At 59.8% G+C, this 20,192-nt stretch overlaps 1 protein-coding gene across 7 annotated transcripts in view; it reads right to left on the bottom strand.

Moving 5' to 3' along the window:
* PIP5K1C (phosphatidylinositol-4-phosphate 5-kinase type 1 gamma) overlaps positions 1–20,192 on the bottom strand; it is a 60,059-nt gene that overhangs the window by 23,653 nt on the left and 16,214 nt on the right. For 5 of the 7 annotated variants that reach the window (XR_007476543.1, XM_049708108.1, XM_004286329.4 and 2 more), the window contains exons 2-5: positions 7,571–7,602; positions 6,053–6,145; positions 4,074–4,204; positions 3,136–3,253 (exon numbers count right to left, since the gene is read on the bottom strand). Coding sequence is in view for 4 of the 7 variants with exons in the window: in XM_049708108.1 (XP_049564065.1) it covers positions 3,136–3,253; positions 4,074–4,204; positions 6,053–6,145; positions 7,571–7,602 (374 nt within the window). In the remaining 3 variants the exon portion in view is untranslated. Of the gene's footprint in view, positions 1–3,135; positions 3,254–4,073; positions 4,205–6,052; positions 6,146–7,570; positions 7,603–10,601; positions 11,129–20,192 lie in introns of those variants that run through there. The other 2 variants (XR_007476544.1, XR_007476545.1) reach the window with 2 other exon arrangements.

Below are 20,192 nucleotides of genomic sequence, written 5' to 3'. Positions count from 1 at the left end.
CTGCTGGAGCTGACATTCTTTTTTTTTTTTTTTAATTTATTTTATTTTTAGTTTTGGCTGTGTTGGGTCTTCATTGCTGTGCGCGGGCTTTCTCTAGTTGTGGTGAGCGGGGGCTACTCTTCACCGTGGTGCGCGGGCTTCTCATCGCGGTGGCTTCTCTTGTTGTGGAGCAGGGGCTCTAGGCTCGCGGGCTCAGTAATTGTGGCGTGTGGGCTTCAGTACTTGTGGCTCACAGGCTCTAGAGCACAGGCTCAGTAGTTGTGGCACATGGGCTTAGTTGCTCTGCAGCACGTGGGATCTTCCTGGCCCAGGGCTCTAACCCGTGTCCCCTGCATTGGCAGGCGGGTTCTTAACCACTGTGCCACCAGGGAAGCCCTGGAGCTGACATTCTAGTTGAAGCCAGACAGATAAATAAAGTAATACACAGTGTGTCAGATGGTGACAAAGGGCACAGAGAAACATCCCTCGGTTGAAAGGCAGACGTGCTGGAGGCAGTTACGGTGATCAGGTGGCCAGGAAAGGTGTGTCCCCTGAGGAGCCAACATCGAGCAAAAGAATGTGACTGAGCCTGTGCAAAGGCCCTGAGCGCGTGCAGATGGTGGAGGACAGCATAGGGAGGAGGCCGGGTGGCCAAGGGGATGGTGCAGCGGAGTTCGGTTGGGAAGGGAACCAAGGAGGCCAACCTTTATTCCGAGTGCGGGGACAGCTAGGGAGTGACATGGTGTGATCTGTGCCTTAAGAGGCCCCTCTGGACTTTGGGGGTGCGAGCCCGACGGGGTGCCCAGGTGGGCGGGGCGGGGGCTGGCCAGGGGCATCGGTGGAGGACGAGGAGTGGCCAGATTCCGATGCATCCGACAGCAGGGCTGGCCGTGGGAGCAAGAGCAGCTCAGGGAAGGCTCGGACGGGGGCAAGGGGCATGCAGCTGCGGCCACAGCCATTGTCCATCCCCGCTCCGCCTGTAGCCACTAGCCGCAAACATCCACAGCACAGAGGCCCCGCCCAGGTGCCCCGCCCTCCTTGCGCTCCGCCAGGCATGGGCCCGCAGCCACCGCCGGGCACCTCTGGGCACAGACTACAGTGAAGCACCCTGCAGGACAGCAGGGACGTCGAGCGGAAAACCCAGCAGAAGGGAGTGTCCAGTTCTGTACAGGATAGATCTACGGGAGGAGAAAGTTCGAGAACCAGATGGCTGACAGCAGCTGCCCTGGTGAGCAGCTTGGTCGGGGCCGTGGGTCTTGGGCCTCACTAGGCGCCACTGCCGAGGGGCAGGCGGGTGACAAGCAGGGGCTCCTGAGCCAGGTAACCCACCGTCAGGACGGGGTCATGGGCAGACGACCCCCGATTCAGGAAACAGCCCGCCACCCCACCCCACCCCCATGCCCTGCTGTCCTGAGCTGAGATTAAATGACATTTAACCCCAGGAGAGCACAGGGGTCTCACAAGGGGTGAGAATGACTATGCACAAAAAAACTCGGGCCTGGTGCCTGCAGCTGGGGCGGGGGGCGGCAGCCAGGGGCCGAGGCCGTGACCGTGGAGGAGAGGGGAACCCCGGGGGAGGCAGAGCCGGCGAGGGAGGCGGGGACAGTCCGGGCGCCCGGTCCATCCCTGCCCCGCCGCGCGGGCTTCACTCCTGCAGCTCGGAGCAACCCGGCCCACAGGCTGAGGGGCTCCACTTGCCCTCCGCACGGCACCCACTTCCTTGCCGTGTTTCCCAGCTTGCTCTCCGACGGCCGACCCCAGCAGGCTCCCCGAGGCCCTGTCTGCAGCACCCCCAACCCCTCAGGCCCAGGATGGACACGCCTTAGGTCTGAACCTTCCAGCGAGTTTCCAGCCCGCCAGGGCCCCGTGGCCCAGAACACCCAGGCCATCTCCGCCCTCCTGCTGCCATTCCAGGCTCACGCTCCCTCCATGGCCTATGTTGGAGGCCGCAGGGCTGCTGCCTGCCTGTCCCTGGCGGTGTTGGTGGGAGTGGAGGTTAGGGAGAAACGAGAACACTCCCCGTCTGGGAGGAGCAGGGAGAATGAAGTTGAAGGTCGCCAAGGTGGGGCTGGGTGACCTCAGACGTCTGAGGTCCCTACACTTTACTTATCAAGTTCGAGATCAGGCCCCAGCCATCTCCGTGGCCCACCTCTGTGGACGTGGCAGTTCCACTGTCCACTCCCTGCTAATGGACACCGAGGCCATTTCTCCCCAACTGTGAACAAGGCCATAGGTCTCCCCTCCCGGTGACATGACAACACAGAGTCTGGGTAACCGGCGTCCTTTCTGCTGTAGAACCGCCAGGCTGCACACGAAATGCTCCTCCGCGCGCTGCGGGGCTCGCAGACGAGGGAAGCTCTTCCCAGGGCTGGGATGGGGGAGGTCGCGTGGGACTCGGTGACTTCTGGGCACTGACCGGGCAGAGCTGGGGAGCCCCAGGTCACACGTGTCCCCGGCCGGAGCAAACGCTGGGCCTCCAGAAGGACGTGGCCCCGGCTCAGGGCACAGCCTTCCCACAGATTAAGACCCGAACGGGAGCAATCGGAACACGGTCAAGGCCCCCCAAACCCACGGATCGGGCCTCCCCGGAGACGGCAGGTGCCAGGAGGTCAGACGTGGGCGTCTTTGCAGACGCCGAGGCCTCCACGTGCAAAGTCACAACGTGTGACCAGGCGGGCCTGGAACAGACCAGCCGGACCTTCTGAAGTGGAGACTCTGGCCGATGACCCAGACGCTGCTGCCGTGAAGCCCCATCTGGACGTGACCTTCACGAGTCCTGACAGGGATGCGAGGTCAGAGGGTCTGGCCTAGGTTTTGTTTTTTCTAACTTGAGAGACTAAAACCACAGCAGAGCCGGGAGGACAGAGTCCAGGCTGGTGGCCAGGAGCACAAGCATGGCCGGTGACGGGACAGTCCCTCCAGGATGAGTGCACAGAAGACTGTAATGTCTGGAAGGAACAGACGGCCCGGCCAACAGCCAGCGAGAACCAAGTCCGGCCCGCCCCGACTACAAACTGAGCAGGGAGCCCGGCGACGCTGCACCCACGTTCCTGCCCCACAGAGACCAAGAGGCAACAAACAGGTGGTGATCTGAGCCGGCGAGCCTGGGCTGGAGCCGGGGGCTGGCGACGCAGCAGCAGCCGAGGACACACTCACCAAGTAGTCATCCGGCCGGATCCCAAAGAGCTCCCGGAAGTAGCGGAAGGCGACAGGCGCGTAGGTCTTGAACCTGAAGTCCTGGAAGTGATGGGCGGGGGTGAGGTTGCTGCCTTCACTGCAGAGGAAGCAGGGGGGAGGTCTGTGAGGGACCTGCCTGCCCAGGCCCAGGCTCAGCCCCAAGGTCCCCAAAGAGCCAATCCAGAAAGCAACACGGGGCTCCCGATGGGACAAAGGGCCATGGCCAGCCTCGGGCTGTCCCCCAACAACCACCCTCCCTTCATCAGCAACAGAGCCCAAAGCATTGGGTGTACACATGGCTGCCCAGAATAAGACCACTGCCAGCCTCTCCCACAGCCTGGTGTGGTCAGGGAGCTGTGCTCAGCCAATCCCCTGTGAGTGGAGGAGAAATGATGTGGGTCCTTTCCTGGTCATGCCCTTAAAGGGCAAGGGCATGTGCTCTCCTTCTCCTCCTTCCTGCTATTGGAATGCAGGTGTGATGGCAGGAGCCTAGGCAGCCCCCGGGGGCCACTGGTAAGTAAAGCAGCATATTGAAGATGCTGGAGAAACCAGAAGGAATCCGGGCCCCCCAACATCACAGAGCCACCTGACCAGCCCTAGACTATCAGTGTGTGAGTGTGTCGCGCGCAAGCGCGCACACACACAGGCACACACACACACACACGAGAAACAACAAACTTCTGTCTTTCCCTATTTTTAAAAGTCACCATTACATTGCGTCCCTGTGATTCAGCAGCAAACTAACATCCTGACACAGGGCTGGACCTCAAAACCAGGAGACCCCAGGAGGGGCCAGTGCTATTTTTGGCAGAGAAAGGAGCTGAGAGAACGGGAAGACTATTTCCTAGCACCGCTGTCTGCGAGCAGGGCGAGCTGCTGAAGGCACGGGAGCTGCCCCAGCAGGCCGGGCCAGGTACCTGGGGAAGAAAATGCTCTCCACCACGTAGAAGTCCTGCATGAGCACGTCGCGCTCCGGCTTGGAGCTCAGGTTGCCCACGGTGTAGCCAATGCCCAGCTGGATGGCCCCCTTCAGGGTGGAGGACGTGGTCTGCGGAGAAACCCAGCCACATCAAGACCCCCGGGGCCGGTCCCTGGCCCAGCCCTCGGCCGCCAGGGTGAGAAGCAAGGTGGGAGGCCCCCTTGGGACAGGGGGGCGGCATCTGGCCTGTCGCTCAGCCTGCACAACCACACAGCAAGGAAGTGGCCTGGCTGAGACGCCAACGCCACCTGGCGCGGCCCCAAGGCCTGTTTTCTATCCAGCTTCTAGAAGGTTCCTACATCTCAAAACTGCCCCAACACAGCAAGGGTCTTTGGGGGATTTTGCCAGGGTTTCCTTTGCGGGGAGGGCACAATACACAGCAGTGCCCAGGCTGCACTTCCGAGACCAGGGTTCCATCTGTCCACCTTCGAGGGGCTCTGCCTCTCTATTCCTCGGTCCCCACCCCGGTCGAGGATGGAGGTGACAGCGTCAGCCCTCCCGGGGCCACCCTCATGCCCGCCCACACTGGAGAAGCAGCAGCTGCCTGTCCATCTGTCAGCACCGCCGCTCATGTTACTGTCACTGTGAGCCCTAAGCAACGTGCCCACCACTGAGGAAAGACACCTCGGCCCCCAAGCCACTGACTCTGGTCCCCAGCACCCCCACTGCAGGAGCAAGCCCTTCCCCAGCACCCGCCTCTCTTCCTGACACCCCCCGCGAGCCACTCCCTCAAGATGCTACTGACTGAACACAGTTCTCCAGAGAAGATATGCAGACAGTCCACAAGCACAGGAGAAGGTGCTGAACACCACCAGCCACCAGGAAGATGCAAATCAGGACACAGTGAGACGTGCTTCCCACGTGCTGGGAGGGACAGAACCAGATAGACAGACAACAAGCACCATGGAGGCCCAGAGAGTGGAATCCTTGTGCTCGGCTGCTGAGAATGGAAAAAAGGGCAGCCGCTGTGGACAGTCTGGCAGCTCCTCCACTGGGTTACATATGGCTCTCATGGGACTCAGCGGTTCCACTCCTAGGTGTGCAGCCCAGAGAGAGAAGCACAGTCCACACGAAAGTACACAAACCTTCACAGCAGCACTACTCACAACAGCCGAAAAGTGGAAACAACCCAAGTGTCCATCGATGGATGGTAGATACACAAAATGCTTCCCCCTCCACACACGCGATGAATGCTTCCCCCTTCATCACTCGGCCATGAAGAGGGGGGAAGCCCCGACACTCGCTACAGCGTGGACGGACCCTGAGAACACGATGCTCAGTGAGAGCAGCAGACGCAGAAGGACACACAGGGTGTGATTCCACTGACAGGAAACGTCCAGAACAGGCAGATCCACAGGGACAGAGAGTGGGTTCCTCATTGTCAGGGGCTGGGGAGGGGGTGGAGGAGGCGAAGGGGTACGGGGCTTCTCTTGGAGGTTAACAGAAATGTTTTACAGTTGACCGTGGCAATTGCTGTACAGCTCTGAATACTCTAGAAACCACCTAACTGAACACTTCAGAAGGGTGACTCATAGGCTGCATGCACTGGCTCCCAGCAAAGCTGGTATTTTAGGAGGCGCAGCAAGGCGGGGGGAGGGCGGGGACCAGAGGCAGCGGGGCCCAGGGTTGCCTCTCACATCCCTGGCCCGACCCCTCCTCTCCTCAGCCCCACTTTCAGAGGGAAGGGAGGGAGCTGTGATTTCCTCTTGCCCAACGTCACACCCAAGGCCACAGATGACTCAAGGAGCCCGGCAGGTGGTACAGCCTCAGAGCACCTGCCGGCAACCAGCAACCAACTGTCTCCAGCCACCTAGTCTCCAGCCACCTACGGCCACGGCCCACACCCGACCTTCAGGGCCCGGTGCACCCACGAGGATCCCTCGTCCCACCCCCGCCGACGGAGGGCAGAGCAGGAACCTTCTTGTAGGTGGTTTCGCCGGATGCGTCCACACCCCGATGACCCAGCTTCTTCCCGTGGCCAGGGCCCGGCTGTCCAGTCATCAATGGGGCCTGGAGAAGAGGAAGCAGGAAGTGTTTAGAACTGGCAACGAGGTACTGCTGCAGGGGCCAGAGTGCTCTAGAAATCCTGCCGAGAAGGGGCTTCGTCGCCGCCCAGCCGGAGCCCAGGGCGGGGGCCGCTGGGGGCGGGATGCAGGGCACTCGGGCTCCACGCCCGGGGGGCCACCCCCAGACCAGGACTGCCGGCTCCTCTAGAAAGCAGGAAGGTCGGCAGCCCCGGCCCTCTGCAGGCGGGGGGAGAAGAGCCCCAATTTCAGGGTCTCCCCCAACCTGGCACTGCTGACTTGGGGCTGGTCACTCTGAAGGGGGCGTCCTGGGCGCTGTGGGGTGTGGAGCAGCATCCCTGGCCCCCCCCACTCGCTGCCAGGAGCCCCCCAGTTGTGACAACCACAGACGCCCCCAGACATGGCCAGGTGAGACCCTCTGGGCTGGAATGACTGCAAACAGCATCTCCTCCCTGAGGGAAGAAGTCCTGCTGGCCTGGGAGCAGGCTGGCTCCTGCCAGCTCCAGGGGACACATGTGGCATCCCAGCAAAGTCGTGTGGGAGCCGCTGGCCCCCGTGTGTGACATCACAGGGGGAGGATGGTGGATGGGGCAGTGGGGCCTGGAGGGACACAGGTGCCAGCTCAGGGCCGGGGCTCCACGAGTCACAGACATTTAAGAAGCACCTGCCGCCACCTGAAGGGCTCAGACCAGCCTGTTCTGCTGACCGCCAGGGGCCAGGCTCCGCTCAGGGAACGTTAGTTGCCAGCCCTGCTCTGCACCCATCTCTGGCTCCCCACTGCCTGCGGCCTGGACGCCCTCCGGGACCCCAGCAGGTGGACAAAGCTCACCTAAGAAGGACCTGAGTGCCCAGCTGCGTCCTGGGAGAGGAGCCTGGCTGGGAGGGAAGGCAGACACCCGGGCAGGGCGGGGGCTCCTGTGCACCTGGGTTGCCTCTAACCCGCTGTCCGCGGCTCCTTGGACAACAGGGCTCACAGACGCCCCTCGCAGGCGGCCTCCGGGAGTGACCGGAAACTGACCAGGGACTGGGCGCCAGGGGCTCACGCGAGCGGACAGGACTGGAGGGACCCGGACAGGTATGTGGGGCTGCTGGGGCGCCGTCCTGGAGGCGCGGCTGGCGGGCGATGGCACCACCCTCTCCAGGTCCCTTCCGCCTCCCCGCTCCCTGGACAGCCCAGGGTAGGATCCTCGGGGCCCTCCCGCCCGCCCCACGCCTCCCTGAAACTCAAGACGCTGGCGGGACAGACAGGTTTTCACCATCTGACGACAGTTGCTTATTTGCTTGGCCAGCATCTGGGGCCCAGAGAGGTGCAGGGAGATGCCCGAGGCCACGGAGCAGGATGCGGGCTGGGCCGGGCACTTCCGGTCCACCTTCGGGAGGCAGGCCAGGGTGGGGCCCATGGGACACTCACCTCCACTGGGGTCGTCTTCTTCGGGGCCGAACCTGAGGGGGAGAAGGGAGACTTCAGTCTGGTCATGGAGGTGCCACCATACACACACCCTGCGCCCCTGGCAAGGCCGTGAGGACCCCACATGGCCAACGGCCTGGGGACGTGATGCAGACGGGCTGGACGAGGGGCCCCGAGGTGGGAAAAGCTGCGGGAGCAACCACCACAACGTGGCCGCACAGACGGGGGGTGGGAGAGGGGAAACGGCACAGCCCACCGCCAGGAGGGCCCTGGGCGAGGGCAGGTGGTCGTCGCAGGGATGGGGCAGCAGCAGTAGGTGGCTGGGGCCCAGGCTGGAGTGACGGCGTGGCTCCCGAGGCAGCCGGGCCAGCCAAGGATGCTGCCTGGCTCCCAGCTGGGGTCTGGGGGGCCCAGGAGGCTCACGTGGGGAGGCCTCAGGCCAATCACTGACCCCTCTGACCTCGGTGTCCTCACCCAGAAAGCAGGCTTCTGCTGAGGATTATCTGTTCAGTGAGTGTGATCAGCAGATATCTGTCGCCCCAAGGATGTCCACATTCTGATCCCAGAATGGGCTTTAAAGGTGGGGTTAAGTTGAGGCCCCTGAGACGGGGATGACCCTGGATTCCCTGGGGGGCCCAGCGTCATCACAGAGTCCTTATAAGAGGGAGGCAGGAGGGTCAGAGGCAGAGAGAGACGGGAGATGCTGCGCTGCTGGCTGTGAGGATGCAGGAGGGGCCACGAGCCAGGGGTGCGGCGTCTCTAGAGGCTGGAAAGGCGGGAACCGATGCTGCCCTGGAGCCTCTGGTAGGAACCAGCCCTGCCCACGCCTGGATTTAGCCCCGTGAGGCCCGAGTCAGACTCCTGACCTCCAGGACTGTCAGAGAACCAATCTGTCTGGTTTCAGATCAAGTTTGTGGTGATTTGTCACAGCTGCAACAGGAAACTCAGACACCGGTATCTACCAGGTGTCAGCTTGGAGAGGGGAGGCAAGTGGTGACCAGGACAGTCCCGTCCCCCGCCTTCAAGGGCTCACAGCCCAGGGGGAGCAGAGAAGGGCCTGGACAGTGCAGCGAGTGCCAGCAGGATGACTTGGGGTGACAGGTGGGGGGTCAGATCAGCAAGGGAGGACTTGGGCTTTTACCCCAGGGAGGTGGGAGTCCTGCAGGACCGGGGGTGGGAAACACACCGGACCTGACTCAGGTGCCCTCTGGTGGCCGTGGGAGGACAGACAGGGTGAGGACAGAACCGGGGACCAGTGGGGCGGGGACCGCACTGGTCCAGGTGGGAGATGATGGGGTGGACCAGGGTGGCTGCTGTGGAGGGGTGAGTGAGAAGTGGGAGGATTCTGGTTAGCTCTGAAGTCAGGATAGACAGGCTGTGTGCACTGGGGGCGGAGTGAAGAAAAGTGAGGAGTCGGGAATGACTCAGGATCTTGGAGCGACTCACAGAAGGAGAGAGCTGCCTCGACCAAGATGGGGGACCCAGCAGGAGCAGGTTTGGGGGGTGGTTGGGTGCAGGGTGGCCATGCTGAGTGCGAGAGCCCTGTGAACCCCCTGCGTGAAGACGTCAAGGGGCAGCTGGACCCTGAGTCAGGAGCTCGGGGAGGCCCAGGCTGGAGACAGGGCTGTAGGCAGCTGTCCGGGGGTAGATGGGGTTCGAGCCCCAGGAGCAGACAAGGCCATCCGGGGAAGGTAGGGGTGGGGGAGGAGAGACGCCCACGGAGGGGGGTGGGGGGAACAAGGGCAGCCGGGGAGCAGCAGGCCCAGGTCAGGGGTCAGAACACCCACTCTATCCACCCGGCTTGGGCCAGGGCTGGGGGCTGGCGACTGACAGCGAACGGGCATTCGGCTTCCTCTGGGAGGATGAGAATGTTCTGGAATCAGTGGTAACGGCTGCACAACACTGTGCAAGAAACACTGAATTGTACACTTAATAGGGAATTTTATGGTATCTATGAATTATCTCTCAATAAAGAACATAAACCCAAGATGACACGGCCGTGGTACAGCCAGGCTGGACAGGGTAGGGACTCCCCGGAGTGCCCATCTCTGTGCGCGACCCCCAGAAGACAGGAAACTGAGGCCAGGTGGGCAGCCAGCTGGGCGCTTCGTGGCAGCATGGCCCACAGAAGGGAACCCCCACCCACACAGAACAAAGCCCACGGGCCCTGGAAGGCGCATACCACCACCACAACGGGAAACGCCAGCCACATGTGGGTCACAACAGTCACGCCCGCCGGCAACACGCGGGCCTCCCAGCCCGGGCTCCCTGGCCACAGGGACGAACCTGGGCTCAGCCCCTCCCGAGGCCCGGGGGGGTGGCGGAAGGTGCTGGAAAGCCGACATAATATTTTCGTTGGCTGTCCAACAGCAGAACAATGCATGGTTTTGTGTCTGGGGTGTGGGGGGAAGGAAGAGAGAACAAGGCAGGAAGCGGCAGTGGACCACGCAGAACATTCCAGACTTCGTCTGACCCCAGGCAGCCCCTTCTCGGCCCACCTGGGGCACCTGAGCCCACAGCCCAACCCCTGTGCCCACCCGATCCTCTGCAGCTCCCGGCCCCTCATCCCGGGGTCCAGCTGGTCCAACACGGTGGTCCCGATTCCCCCCCAAGCCCCAGCCCACCACCGAGGCCTCTGCAGTCTCAGGCCTGTGGGAGCGGCCTGGCCAACACCAGCATCGGACGCAAAGTCCCAGCCGGGTCCGCCCTGCCTGGGGACACTTGAGGGACTGACCTCAGGGTCTCCCCGCTTTGTGCCTGGATCTCACCCCCAGGCCCCCCTGCTTCTCCTGGCTGCTGAAGGGGGAGACCCACCCCACCCGGAATACCCCCAGGTGTGAGGCCAGGAGGGGCAGCAGGCAGGCTCCACGCTGGCCCAGGTCACAGGGCAGGGACAGAGCGAGGGGAGGACAGAGAATGGATGGAACACTGGGGACAGCGCCGCGCCCTCTGCCCGGACACTCTCCCCAACGTCCCCTCGGAGGGGCCTCCTCATGGCCTCCCCGGGTCCCGCCATCCACACGCTCTCACTCACTCTCTGCAATTCCCTTTTGGAACCTCGTCCGTCAGTCGCCATCCTGACCAGGTGACCCTGTTGCCAGGGGCCATGCGGTTCCTGCACCCGCTTCCACCAGCCGGGCCAGGGGCGGCAGGGACCAGCCAAGATGTCGAACTCCTCCCAGCCCAAGATGTAACCAATTATCTTTTGAATGAGCCACCCTGTTTTCAAGGAAATTAAGTTTTAAAAATAGCCGGGGGGAGGAGGAGAGTGTGAGGCGCTGCAGAGCTGAGACCTGGGGGAATCTGGGGGCATAGCTGTGCCTCGGGCCGGGCTCCCCGCAGACACCTCTGAAGCCCGCTGACGAGGGACCCACCCCCTCCTCAGCACACACAGGACTGCTTCTCTACATCTGATGTGGAAAATGAGGCAGAGAAAGCTCCCCAAGGACCCTGGGAGGGGCCTTAACATCTGTCCTTCAGCAAAACCACTAGGTTTCTTCTACCTTGACGTCTACCCAGAGTCCACCACTGTCCCCGGCTCCTCTCAGCCCCCATCCTCTCCCACCTGGACCAGCTCAGTCCCCTCCCCTCTGGTCTCCAGCTCCCACCCTCCCTCCAGCCTGTCCTCCCCACAGCAGCCACCAGGGGGCACCTGTGAGCACCTGAGTCAGGCCCCACCCCTCCTCTGCCCACAGCCCTCCAGGGTCCCACCTCCCTGGAGGTAAAAGCCCAAGTCCTCCCTGTGGCCCACAGGGACCTGCACAACCTGCCCCATCCCATCCCTGCCCTCCCCCCTCCCTCTCTCCCCCTCGCTGACTCTGCTCCAGACATACAGGCCTCCTTGCTGTTCCTCCAACATGCCAGGCCTGGTCCTGCCCCAGGGCCTTTGCACGGGCTATTCCCACCACCTGAAAGGACCTTCCCAAGACCCCTACAAGGTTTGCTCCCTTGCTTCATCCAAGACCTGGCTCAGACATCACCCCCTCAGAAAAGCCGTCCCCTGACCACCTCGCCCCAAACTGCCCCTCTGAGGCCACTCTCCCCACCTCTCGGCTTTCTCTCTTCCCACCACTTGGCACCACCTGGTGCTTGTGTGTTGCATCTTCCCCCAACTACAGGGGACCAGGTCTGCTTTGTCACCTGCCAACAGGCACCTGCAGAGCTCTCTGAGTGCTGAGAGGGAGAGGTCCCTCCAGAAAGGGGTGGCAGGGGACATGAGGCCTGTGGGGTCACTGCAGGGGCTGTGCCCCGAGCACTGCCCACCTGGTGCCCAGGAGAGGGCTGGCTCCCCGTGACTCAGCAAACAAGAAAGCACAAGGCCCAAGAAAGCAGGAAGCGGTGCCAGGGCCAGCACTCACTCACTTCCCCTATTAGCTGGAAAGGTCTGGCCACAGAAGCAGAGTCCTGCAGGGAGGCCGCGGGGAAGCCGGGCATCCCATGGGCATGGCAGGAAGCTGGGGCCCCCGGTCAGGCTGGGCTGCCCACAAGCCACACCAGGAAATCTGCTTGTAACCCATAAGGACGGTCGGCTCTGTGGCCAGCAGCCGTGTGACTCACCCCGAGCTACAGAATTCGACAGAAGGGACTGTGTGATGTGAGGAAGGTGGGCAGCTTCTGGTTCCACCCTCGGGGTCCCTGCTGGGGCCCTGGGGGAGACCCCCGGGGGGGGCAGGCAGCCCCCTCCCCTGAGGCCTGTGAGCGCGGGAGCGTCCTAGACTTCATGCCGCCCGCTGAACCCAACCCAGGTGGCAGAAGTGCAGGCAAGCGTGTGCAGTTTGCAGCCACGCAGTTCCGAGGTGGCTGTTACACATTAGTAGCTGACTGACGCAGGTACCACACCTCCACACCGAGAGCACTTCCGAGAGGAATATAAGGATCCAGTTCCAGGGACTCCTTTGGGAGAGGGATAAAGGACAGAGCACTTTACCTCCTCTGCCCAACTTGCATTCCTCACACTCACAAAAGCGTTAAACGTGCCACACGGCAGATCACTCATCCTTAAAAAGGCATGAAGCACTGATATTCGCTGCAACGTGGATGGACCCTGAGAACACGATGGTCAGCGAGAGAAGACAGACGCAGAAGGACACATAGTGGGTGATTCCATTCCATTGATGGGAAACGTGCAGGGCAGGCAGATCCACAGAGACAGAGAGTGGGTTCCTGGCTGTCAGGGGCTGGGGGGAGGGGATGGGGACTGACTGCTCATGGGGACTGGTTTCTTTCTGGGGGGATGGAACGTTCTGGAATTATATTTTGGTGGTGGTGGCACAACAAAGCGAACATAATAAAGACAACTGAATTGTGTATTTTAAAAGGGTGAATTTTATGGTATGTGAACTCTATCTCAAAAAAATTTTTTTTTAAGGAATGAATCCCTTTAGTTGCAAAAACACCACCCAGTGATGTGCGGCACCAGAGCCTTCTCCAGACCCTGCCCCTCTAGCAGTGATGCTGCAAAGCAAGAGTATGCAGGCCTCAGTCTCCCCACCTCTGACACAGGGTCATGCAACCAGATGGAGGTGTCTGAGCTCAGGAAGGGCAGCCAACCCTCCAGGCCACCGCACCCCCAACCTCCTGTGGAGAAGGACCAGTTTTTCCTTCTATTTCCAACCCATCCTGGGGCCAGACATCCATAAAACACAGTGAGAATCAGCTACTGGAGAAGTGAAGCAAAGACACGCAAGATCAGGCCCGAGGTTTTGCTCCTGATTCCGCGCGCACACAACTGCAGTCAAACCAGACAGAAGTCACTGCCGCAGACCCCCACCTCCTGCTCTCACCTTGTGGAGGACCCACCGTCATGTCAGCTGTGACACTCTGTGCAGCCCGGCCTCGGCCTCTCCTCTCCCCTCTGCGGACAGTGTGGGGGGCTCCGGGTGCCCCCAAAGCCCACTCGCTGACCCAGCCCGCCCCCCAGCACTGCAGACACGAGGGCCGGGTCGCTCTCTGTGGAGCCGTCCTGGGCGCTGTGGGATGTGGAGCTGCAACCCTGCCCCCACACTGGACGCCAGGGGCCGCCCAGTCATGACAACTACAGGGGACAGGGTCGCCCAGGTGAGACCGTCTGCCCTAGTCCCTGTGGTCGAAAGCCCTCGGACGAGACGTTTACCACGGCAGTGACAGCCAGCGTCACGCCCTGCCGCTGTGCGGGCCCTGTCCCACAGATCACCCGCCCCGCCCTGCCACTCATCCCTAACGCCACACTGACTGGGGGACATGGGTACTGGCCTCCCCAGTCTGCATGGGGACCTGAGGCGACGGTCCCCATGGGAAAGCCACAGGCAGAGGTGTGAACCCAGGCACCCCTGACCCCACAGCCCCGTGCTCGGCGAGTATATCCCTCAGTTACACCATCAGAAACCCCCTACCTGGGCTTTCTTTCTGGACATACAGCGTTGATGTGAGTTGAGTCAACTTTCAAAATCACAATGCTTTGGAGATAAACCTGGGTTTCTTGAAAAGCGAGCAGATCTACATAGACAAGGCCAACATCCTCACTTGCCTGGATCCACGTTCTTGCCCTTCGTGGTCTGTTCCCTCCACAGTGGCCAGAGGACGCCGGCGAGTACCTGAGCCAGACACCACCTGATTTAATGACCCCATTTCATTACACCATTTTACAGAAGGGGATGCACGGGTTTGGAGAAATTTAGGAAGTTATCCCAAGTCAAAGGTGAAAAACCTTACGATCACACCTCAGAATAAGCCACGTCCAAAAAACTATTAAGAAACTACAGGAAAGGGGAAAAAAAAAAAAAAGCGGGGGTGGGTCGTGAGGCAGGAACAACCTTTACTTAAAAATAAGTAGGGGACTTCCCTGGTGGCGCAGTGGTTGAGAGTCCGCCTGCCGATGCAGTGGACACGGGTTCGTGCCCCGGTCCGGGAAGATCCCACATGCCGCGGAGCGGCTGGGCCTGTGAGCCATGGCCGCTGAGCCTGCGCGTCCGGAGCCTGTGCTCCTCAACGGGAAGAGGCCACAACAGTGAGAGGCCCACATACCAAAAAAACAAAACAAAACAAAACAAACAAACAAAAATAAGTAGGGTGGGCTTCCCTGGTGGTGCAGTGGTTAAGAATCCGTCTGCCGGGCTTCCCTGGTGGCACAGTGGTTAAGAATCCACCTGCCAATGCAGGGGACACGGGTTCCAGCCCTGGTCCGAGAAGATCCCACATGCCGCGGAGCAACTAAGCCCGTGCACCACAACTACTGAGCCTGCGCTCTAGAGCCCGTGAGCCATAACTACTGAGCCCACGCACAACTACTGAAGCCCATGAGCCTAGAGCCCATGCTCTGCAACAAGAAAAGCCACCGCGACGAGAAGCCCGCACACCACAGTGAAGAGTAGCCCCCGCTCGCCACAACTAGAGAAAGCCCACGTGCAGCAATAAAGACCCAACGCAGCCAAAAATAAATAAATAAAATAAATAAATTTATTTAAAAAAATAATAAACAAGTAGGGGAATTCCCTGGCAGTCTAGTGGTTAGGACTCTGCGCCTCCACTGCAGGGGGCATGGGTTCGATCCCTGGTTGGGGAACTAAGATCACACATGCCGAGCAGTATGGCCAAAACAAAAACAAAACAAACAAAAAAAACTACAAAGCAAACACAGTAAACATATTAATATCAACCACAAGACAAGGAGTTCAGCTGTGAGGGTTACCACTCCAGTGGGGGCACTGGCCAATGCAGTGAAAGGAATGAGTATTGAAAAGAAAAAAGACAAAATTTTAGAAAATCTAAGAGAACCAACTGACCAATCATTGAATTAAATGGAGCAGAGCAAGGTGGCCAGACAGATACCAGTGACTCACCTGAGGTCATATTGCAGACATGTCAGGAAGAAGTGGGATCTGGGAGTTTCTGCCCTTTGCACCCACCATCTGCTCTTATATGTCTGCCTATCCATGGTTTCACACTTGGGTTAATTTTAATCTGTCAAATGTAGACGACCTCTCTGATTAAAAGACATTAACAGGGCAGCTGCTAATCCTTCCTTCACCAAGGTCACACCTGGTGTGACACTGAATAGATGTGAATCTGTGGTCAACACCACACAGTGACAGAAATAAAGAACTTTCATATTTTTATATTACCTCAGACTTTTACCGCCAGCATTAATGACAGGGAAGGCTAAGAAGTCTAGAGTTAATAACTGATCAGAGTAGTTAACATCCCAAAGAACATGTTGAAAAATATCAAACTCTAGTTAGTGATACACATACGTAAGTGTTTCAGGTGGAGTGTGCTGATGTCTGCAACTCTGAAATGCATCCGTAAAATTAGATGGAGAGAAGGATGGATGAGTGATGGGCAGGTGGATGGAGGGATGAAGTAAATACAGCAAAATGTTAATTGTAGGATCCAAGCGGTAATCAGTCAGTGTCCACTGTCCAATTCTTTCACCTTTTCAGTATGGTTGAAGATTTCCTTAATAAAATCTTTTTCCTCCGGATTAAAGGTGAATTTTCACCTTTGATGTCAGGTGTTTTTGAACTTTGGAGAAACACATTTTTGAGCAGATTCTGCCCAAAGAATGTGAGTGATCACAGGGGCAGTAGCGGACACTACTGAGCACCAGCGTGCCAAGCCCGAGGCACGGTGTAACAGGCGTTGCTCATCACACGCTGGAGGAGGCACGTGCCTACCTCAGGGCCTTTGCACTTGCTGTGCCCTCTGCCTGGGACGCGCTATCCCTACACCTCCTCGTGGCTGACTCCTGTCCTCCACGCTCGGGTCTCAGCATGAATGTCTCGTCCTAGAGACCTTCCCCAACCACGCCGGCCCTTTCCCACCCCCAACTCCTTGCACCCTCTACCGTGCCCGTTTATTTCATGATACACATCACTGTCTGAAGCTAACTTCTTGATCGCCTTGTTCCTTCCTGGGAGAGCAGAGACCGGACTGTCTCGTTCACAGCCTCTTCCCCAGACCTAGCCCGCCTGCTGCCACACAGTAGGAGCATAGTAACTACAGGTCCAATGAGCTGGGGCAGGGGAGGCTAGGATGGAGAGAAGGGGATGGACGGATCGGGGGGCAATCTCAGAGGGGGACGGCCAGGATGAGGAGACCCCGTCATGGGAGGAAGTGGGGCTGGGACCCCTATCACTGAGACAGGGGCCCGGGAGGGACATCCTGGAGGTGGCTGGACACGCAGGGCTGGGGACACGCGGGAGACGGCCTGTGGAGGTGACAGCTGATGCCTAGAGCAGCGCTCAGCGCACAGCAGGTGCTCGCTGAGTCAGCAAATGAATGGATGAAGACACGGACGCTGGGAAGCCCCGCCCGGCCCACAGCGGGGCTTGGCTGGGCCCACTGGAGGAATCCACACCCGAGGTCTGATTCCCCGTCACAGCCAGGTGGCTCCGAGTCCACAGCCACCAACCAGCTGGGGCTGTGGCGTAGCGAGTGGAGCCTCACCGCGGGAGGACTCGGGCCATGGTCTGGAACTTCAGAACAGATGGCAGGTCTCCAAAAAATGTATGGGGATTAATACAAGCTATTTCCTTCCTCTTGCATATGTTTTCTCTTATGATTTTGCATGTATCACTTTGCACCCCGGAACGGTGAACGGAACCAGGTGAGGAATGAAAAATTTTCCCCAGTAAGCGACTTCCCAGATGATATCCTGTCTGTTCACTCATTCCTTCATTCCTTCACTCGTAACAACCTCAGTGAGCATCCCTTAGGTATAGGGTCCTGTTTTACAGATAAAATACTCCAGAGGAAACTGGTTCCTTGCCTAATGTTTAATAAGAAGAGAGTTTAAACACCCAGAAAAGCACACAATAAAATAAAAGACAACAATGTGTTACTATGCAGGTTAAATGAATCTTTTTTTGTTTATCCCTTAAGTCAGGGGTCAGCAAGCAGTTTCTGTGCAGGGTCAGAGGAGACCCAGCAGAGGCCACCCAGGCGTCCCGGTGAGGGGAGTGACCTAAAGGTGGTTCTCCCCCATGGTGGCCTGCTCCCATGGGACACTGCACAATGTCTGGGGACATCTGTGGTCGTTACCACTAGGGGGCTCCTGGCATCCAGTGGGTGGCGGCAGGGATGCTGCTCCACAACCGGCAGCTCCCAGGATACCCCCAGGGAATGACCCAGCCTGACATCAGCAGGGGCGGGGGGAGACCCGGAGCAAATATAAAGACGTGTGGTACGGCGGGGGGCAGAGCCTGTACATGGGGGTTCATTATACTATTCTCTGGGTGTTTAAAATATTTCATGATAAAAATATACTTACTCCTACTATCCTGTCTGCCTTGCATTCTGTTTGAGGTGCCCCGTAATAAAAGGCTATGGCACACACACAGCCCTCCCTGTACTGGGCTGGCGCCCCACTAGCTGAGTCTCCAACCCTCTCAACACCCCTGGGAGGTAATCACCGTTGGACCCACTTCATAGCCAGGGAGGCTGAGGCCCAGAGGTCCAGCGAGTTCAAAGGCTGCAACGTCACCATTCGCTGCACCGAGAGTCACATCACAGGCCTGAGGGGGAGGAAGGCTCTGGTGCCGTTTTCAGGTAAACCAGGGGTTGGAGCCACGGAGCTTGACCAAGGCTGCATGGCCAGCAAGCCCCGGGGCCTGGGTGGGGTTCTCAGCCTCTGAGATCGACCAGGCTCCAGGGCAAGCCCCTTCCCCACCCCCGGCTGCCCATCCAGCAGCTGGCGGAGAGATGCAGAGACCCACACAAGTGCACTGTGTGCAAACACGCTCCAGGAGGCCAGGCCTTCAGAGAGCCAGCTGTGCTGCCACACAGCTCTGGGCCCGTTTACCCAACAGCGCAGGGCTGCGGGCAGGGAGACAAATGGGGGCAGGGCCCCCTCTTAGCAAAGGTATCTCATCAACTCAAGCCGTCAAGACACACGAGGTCCTGGCACCAGGAAATAAGGCCTCTTTTCTCACCATGAAGCAGTTGCCAGTCCCATTTCCCTCCTCACTCTGGCTCCTAGGGAGCTCAGAGTCAGACTGGCAGCCTCGCCCCCCAGCTCCCTGTCCTTAGAGGCAGGACAGCACCAGCTCGCGAGGTGACACGGGGAACTCCCCTCCTAGCCTGGCAGTTCAGGGGCAAGTCCCAACCTCCTGAGCCTCAGTTTACCCCCTGCCAAACAGGTAAGAACAGTGCTGAGCTCCCAGGGTGTGGAGAGGAGTCTGAGGCACATAGAAAGCCGCCCCCAAACGCACCTTATTAGTTTTCCCATTGTCACCCTCCCCCACTTTCTTCCATTCATCACGCATGTTCACTTGGTGAGTCTGGTGGGGACGGTCATGGGGGCGCAGGCAGGACACGGTGGAAGCAGCACTGGACAGCTGGCACCACACGCTCCCCTGCTGACCCAGGTGTGCAGCCATGCGAGGTCTGAGCTTCCCCTAAGCGAACATGGCCCACTTCACACCCTCCCATCTGGTTCCTGGCCTCGTGTCCCTTCACACCAACATCTCCAGGGAGCCACACAACCCTCGCCCTTGGAATAACATCCCTGCGTGCCTGGGTTCCTTTCCGGAGTCCTCTGTGTGGGGAGGGAGTTGTGGTTGCCCTCCAGGGCCACGGCCACCTCCCCTTCTCAGCAGACTCGATGGTTGCGGGGAGCCAGCTGGGCGGCCTGAGCCCCGGGCGGGCAGGCATCAGGGGAGCCGAGAGCAGCCTCCCGCCAGACAGTATATGCCAGGGCGCTGCAGGTCTGCTGGGAAACGCCCACCTGACACCCAGACAACCAGTTGCAGGGGACCCCTGCCTCACACCGTACACAGAAATCAACCCTGGACAGGGAAAGACTTAAAAGCGAAAGATAAAAAAACTTTAGAAGGAAATCAAGGAGAAAGTCTTTCTGTTCTGGGGTGAGTGGGGATTAATGTCTCCCGTGCAAAGTGTGAGCTAAGTGGAGCTCCAGGGGGTCCCCAGGGCCCCGTGTGCACCTGGGTCCCTGCAGACTCACTGAGCCCCCGAGGGCAACTCTCGGAGGTGCTCAGGCCACCAGGCCAAGCTGGGCTGGCCTGTCTGCACAGCAACCAGAAGCTTCCTCCCGAACCCTTTCTGGGGCTTTCCCTGACCCTCCGGGTGAAGCTGTGCTGCCAACTGTGTCCTGAACCTGGCCTGGGGCCCTGCGGCCATCTGGTCACCTGTCCCCGCCTCCACTGGGCTCAAGGACAGAGTCGCTGCCAGGGCCGGCACCAGCCTGGCACGGAGCGCAAGCTCACCTCACGTTGGATGACCGACTTTCGCTCTGCCCCGGGGCACAGACGTGCCTGGCCGTGCGCAGCCTTCCACCGGGCCCACACTATCACCGCACCTCCTCCTCTGGGGATTTGGGTGCTGGGGTGAGGGAAGCCGCATCTGGTTCACACCCAGGTGGAGCTCGCCTTCCCCATGCCCGTCTTAGGACCTCGGCAGTCCCAGCTCTACCCTCTCCTGGAGGCCTGGGTCTCTCCCTCCGGCACGACACACTGTGACCCCACCTTTGGTGCTCTCCTGACTCCACTGAGAGCTCCACGGCGCAGGCTTCCCCTCTCCAGCCCCCTCAGTGTCCCCGCACCAGCCCAGAGCTGGGCATGGAGTAGACCTCAGTGAGTATCGGCTGAGCGAGAAACCCTGGATGGCTGCATGGAGGAGGCTGAGGAAAAGC

This window comes from Orcinus orca, chromosome 3 (genome assembly GCF_937001465.1).
Source record: "Orcinus orca chromosome 3, mOrcOrc1.1, whole genome shotgun sequence".
NCBI lineage: Eukaryota > Metazoa > Chordata > Mammalia > Artiodactyla > Delphinidae > Orcinus > Orcinus orca.
Note: the sequence above shows the minus strand (reverse complement) of the source record. Positions and strands in the feature narration are given on the sequence as shown.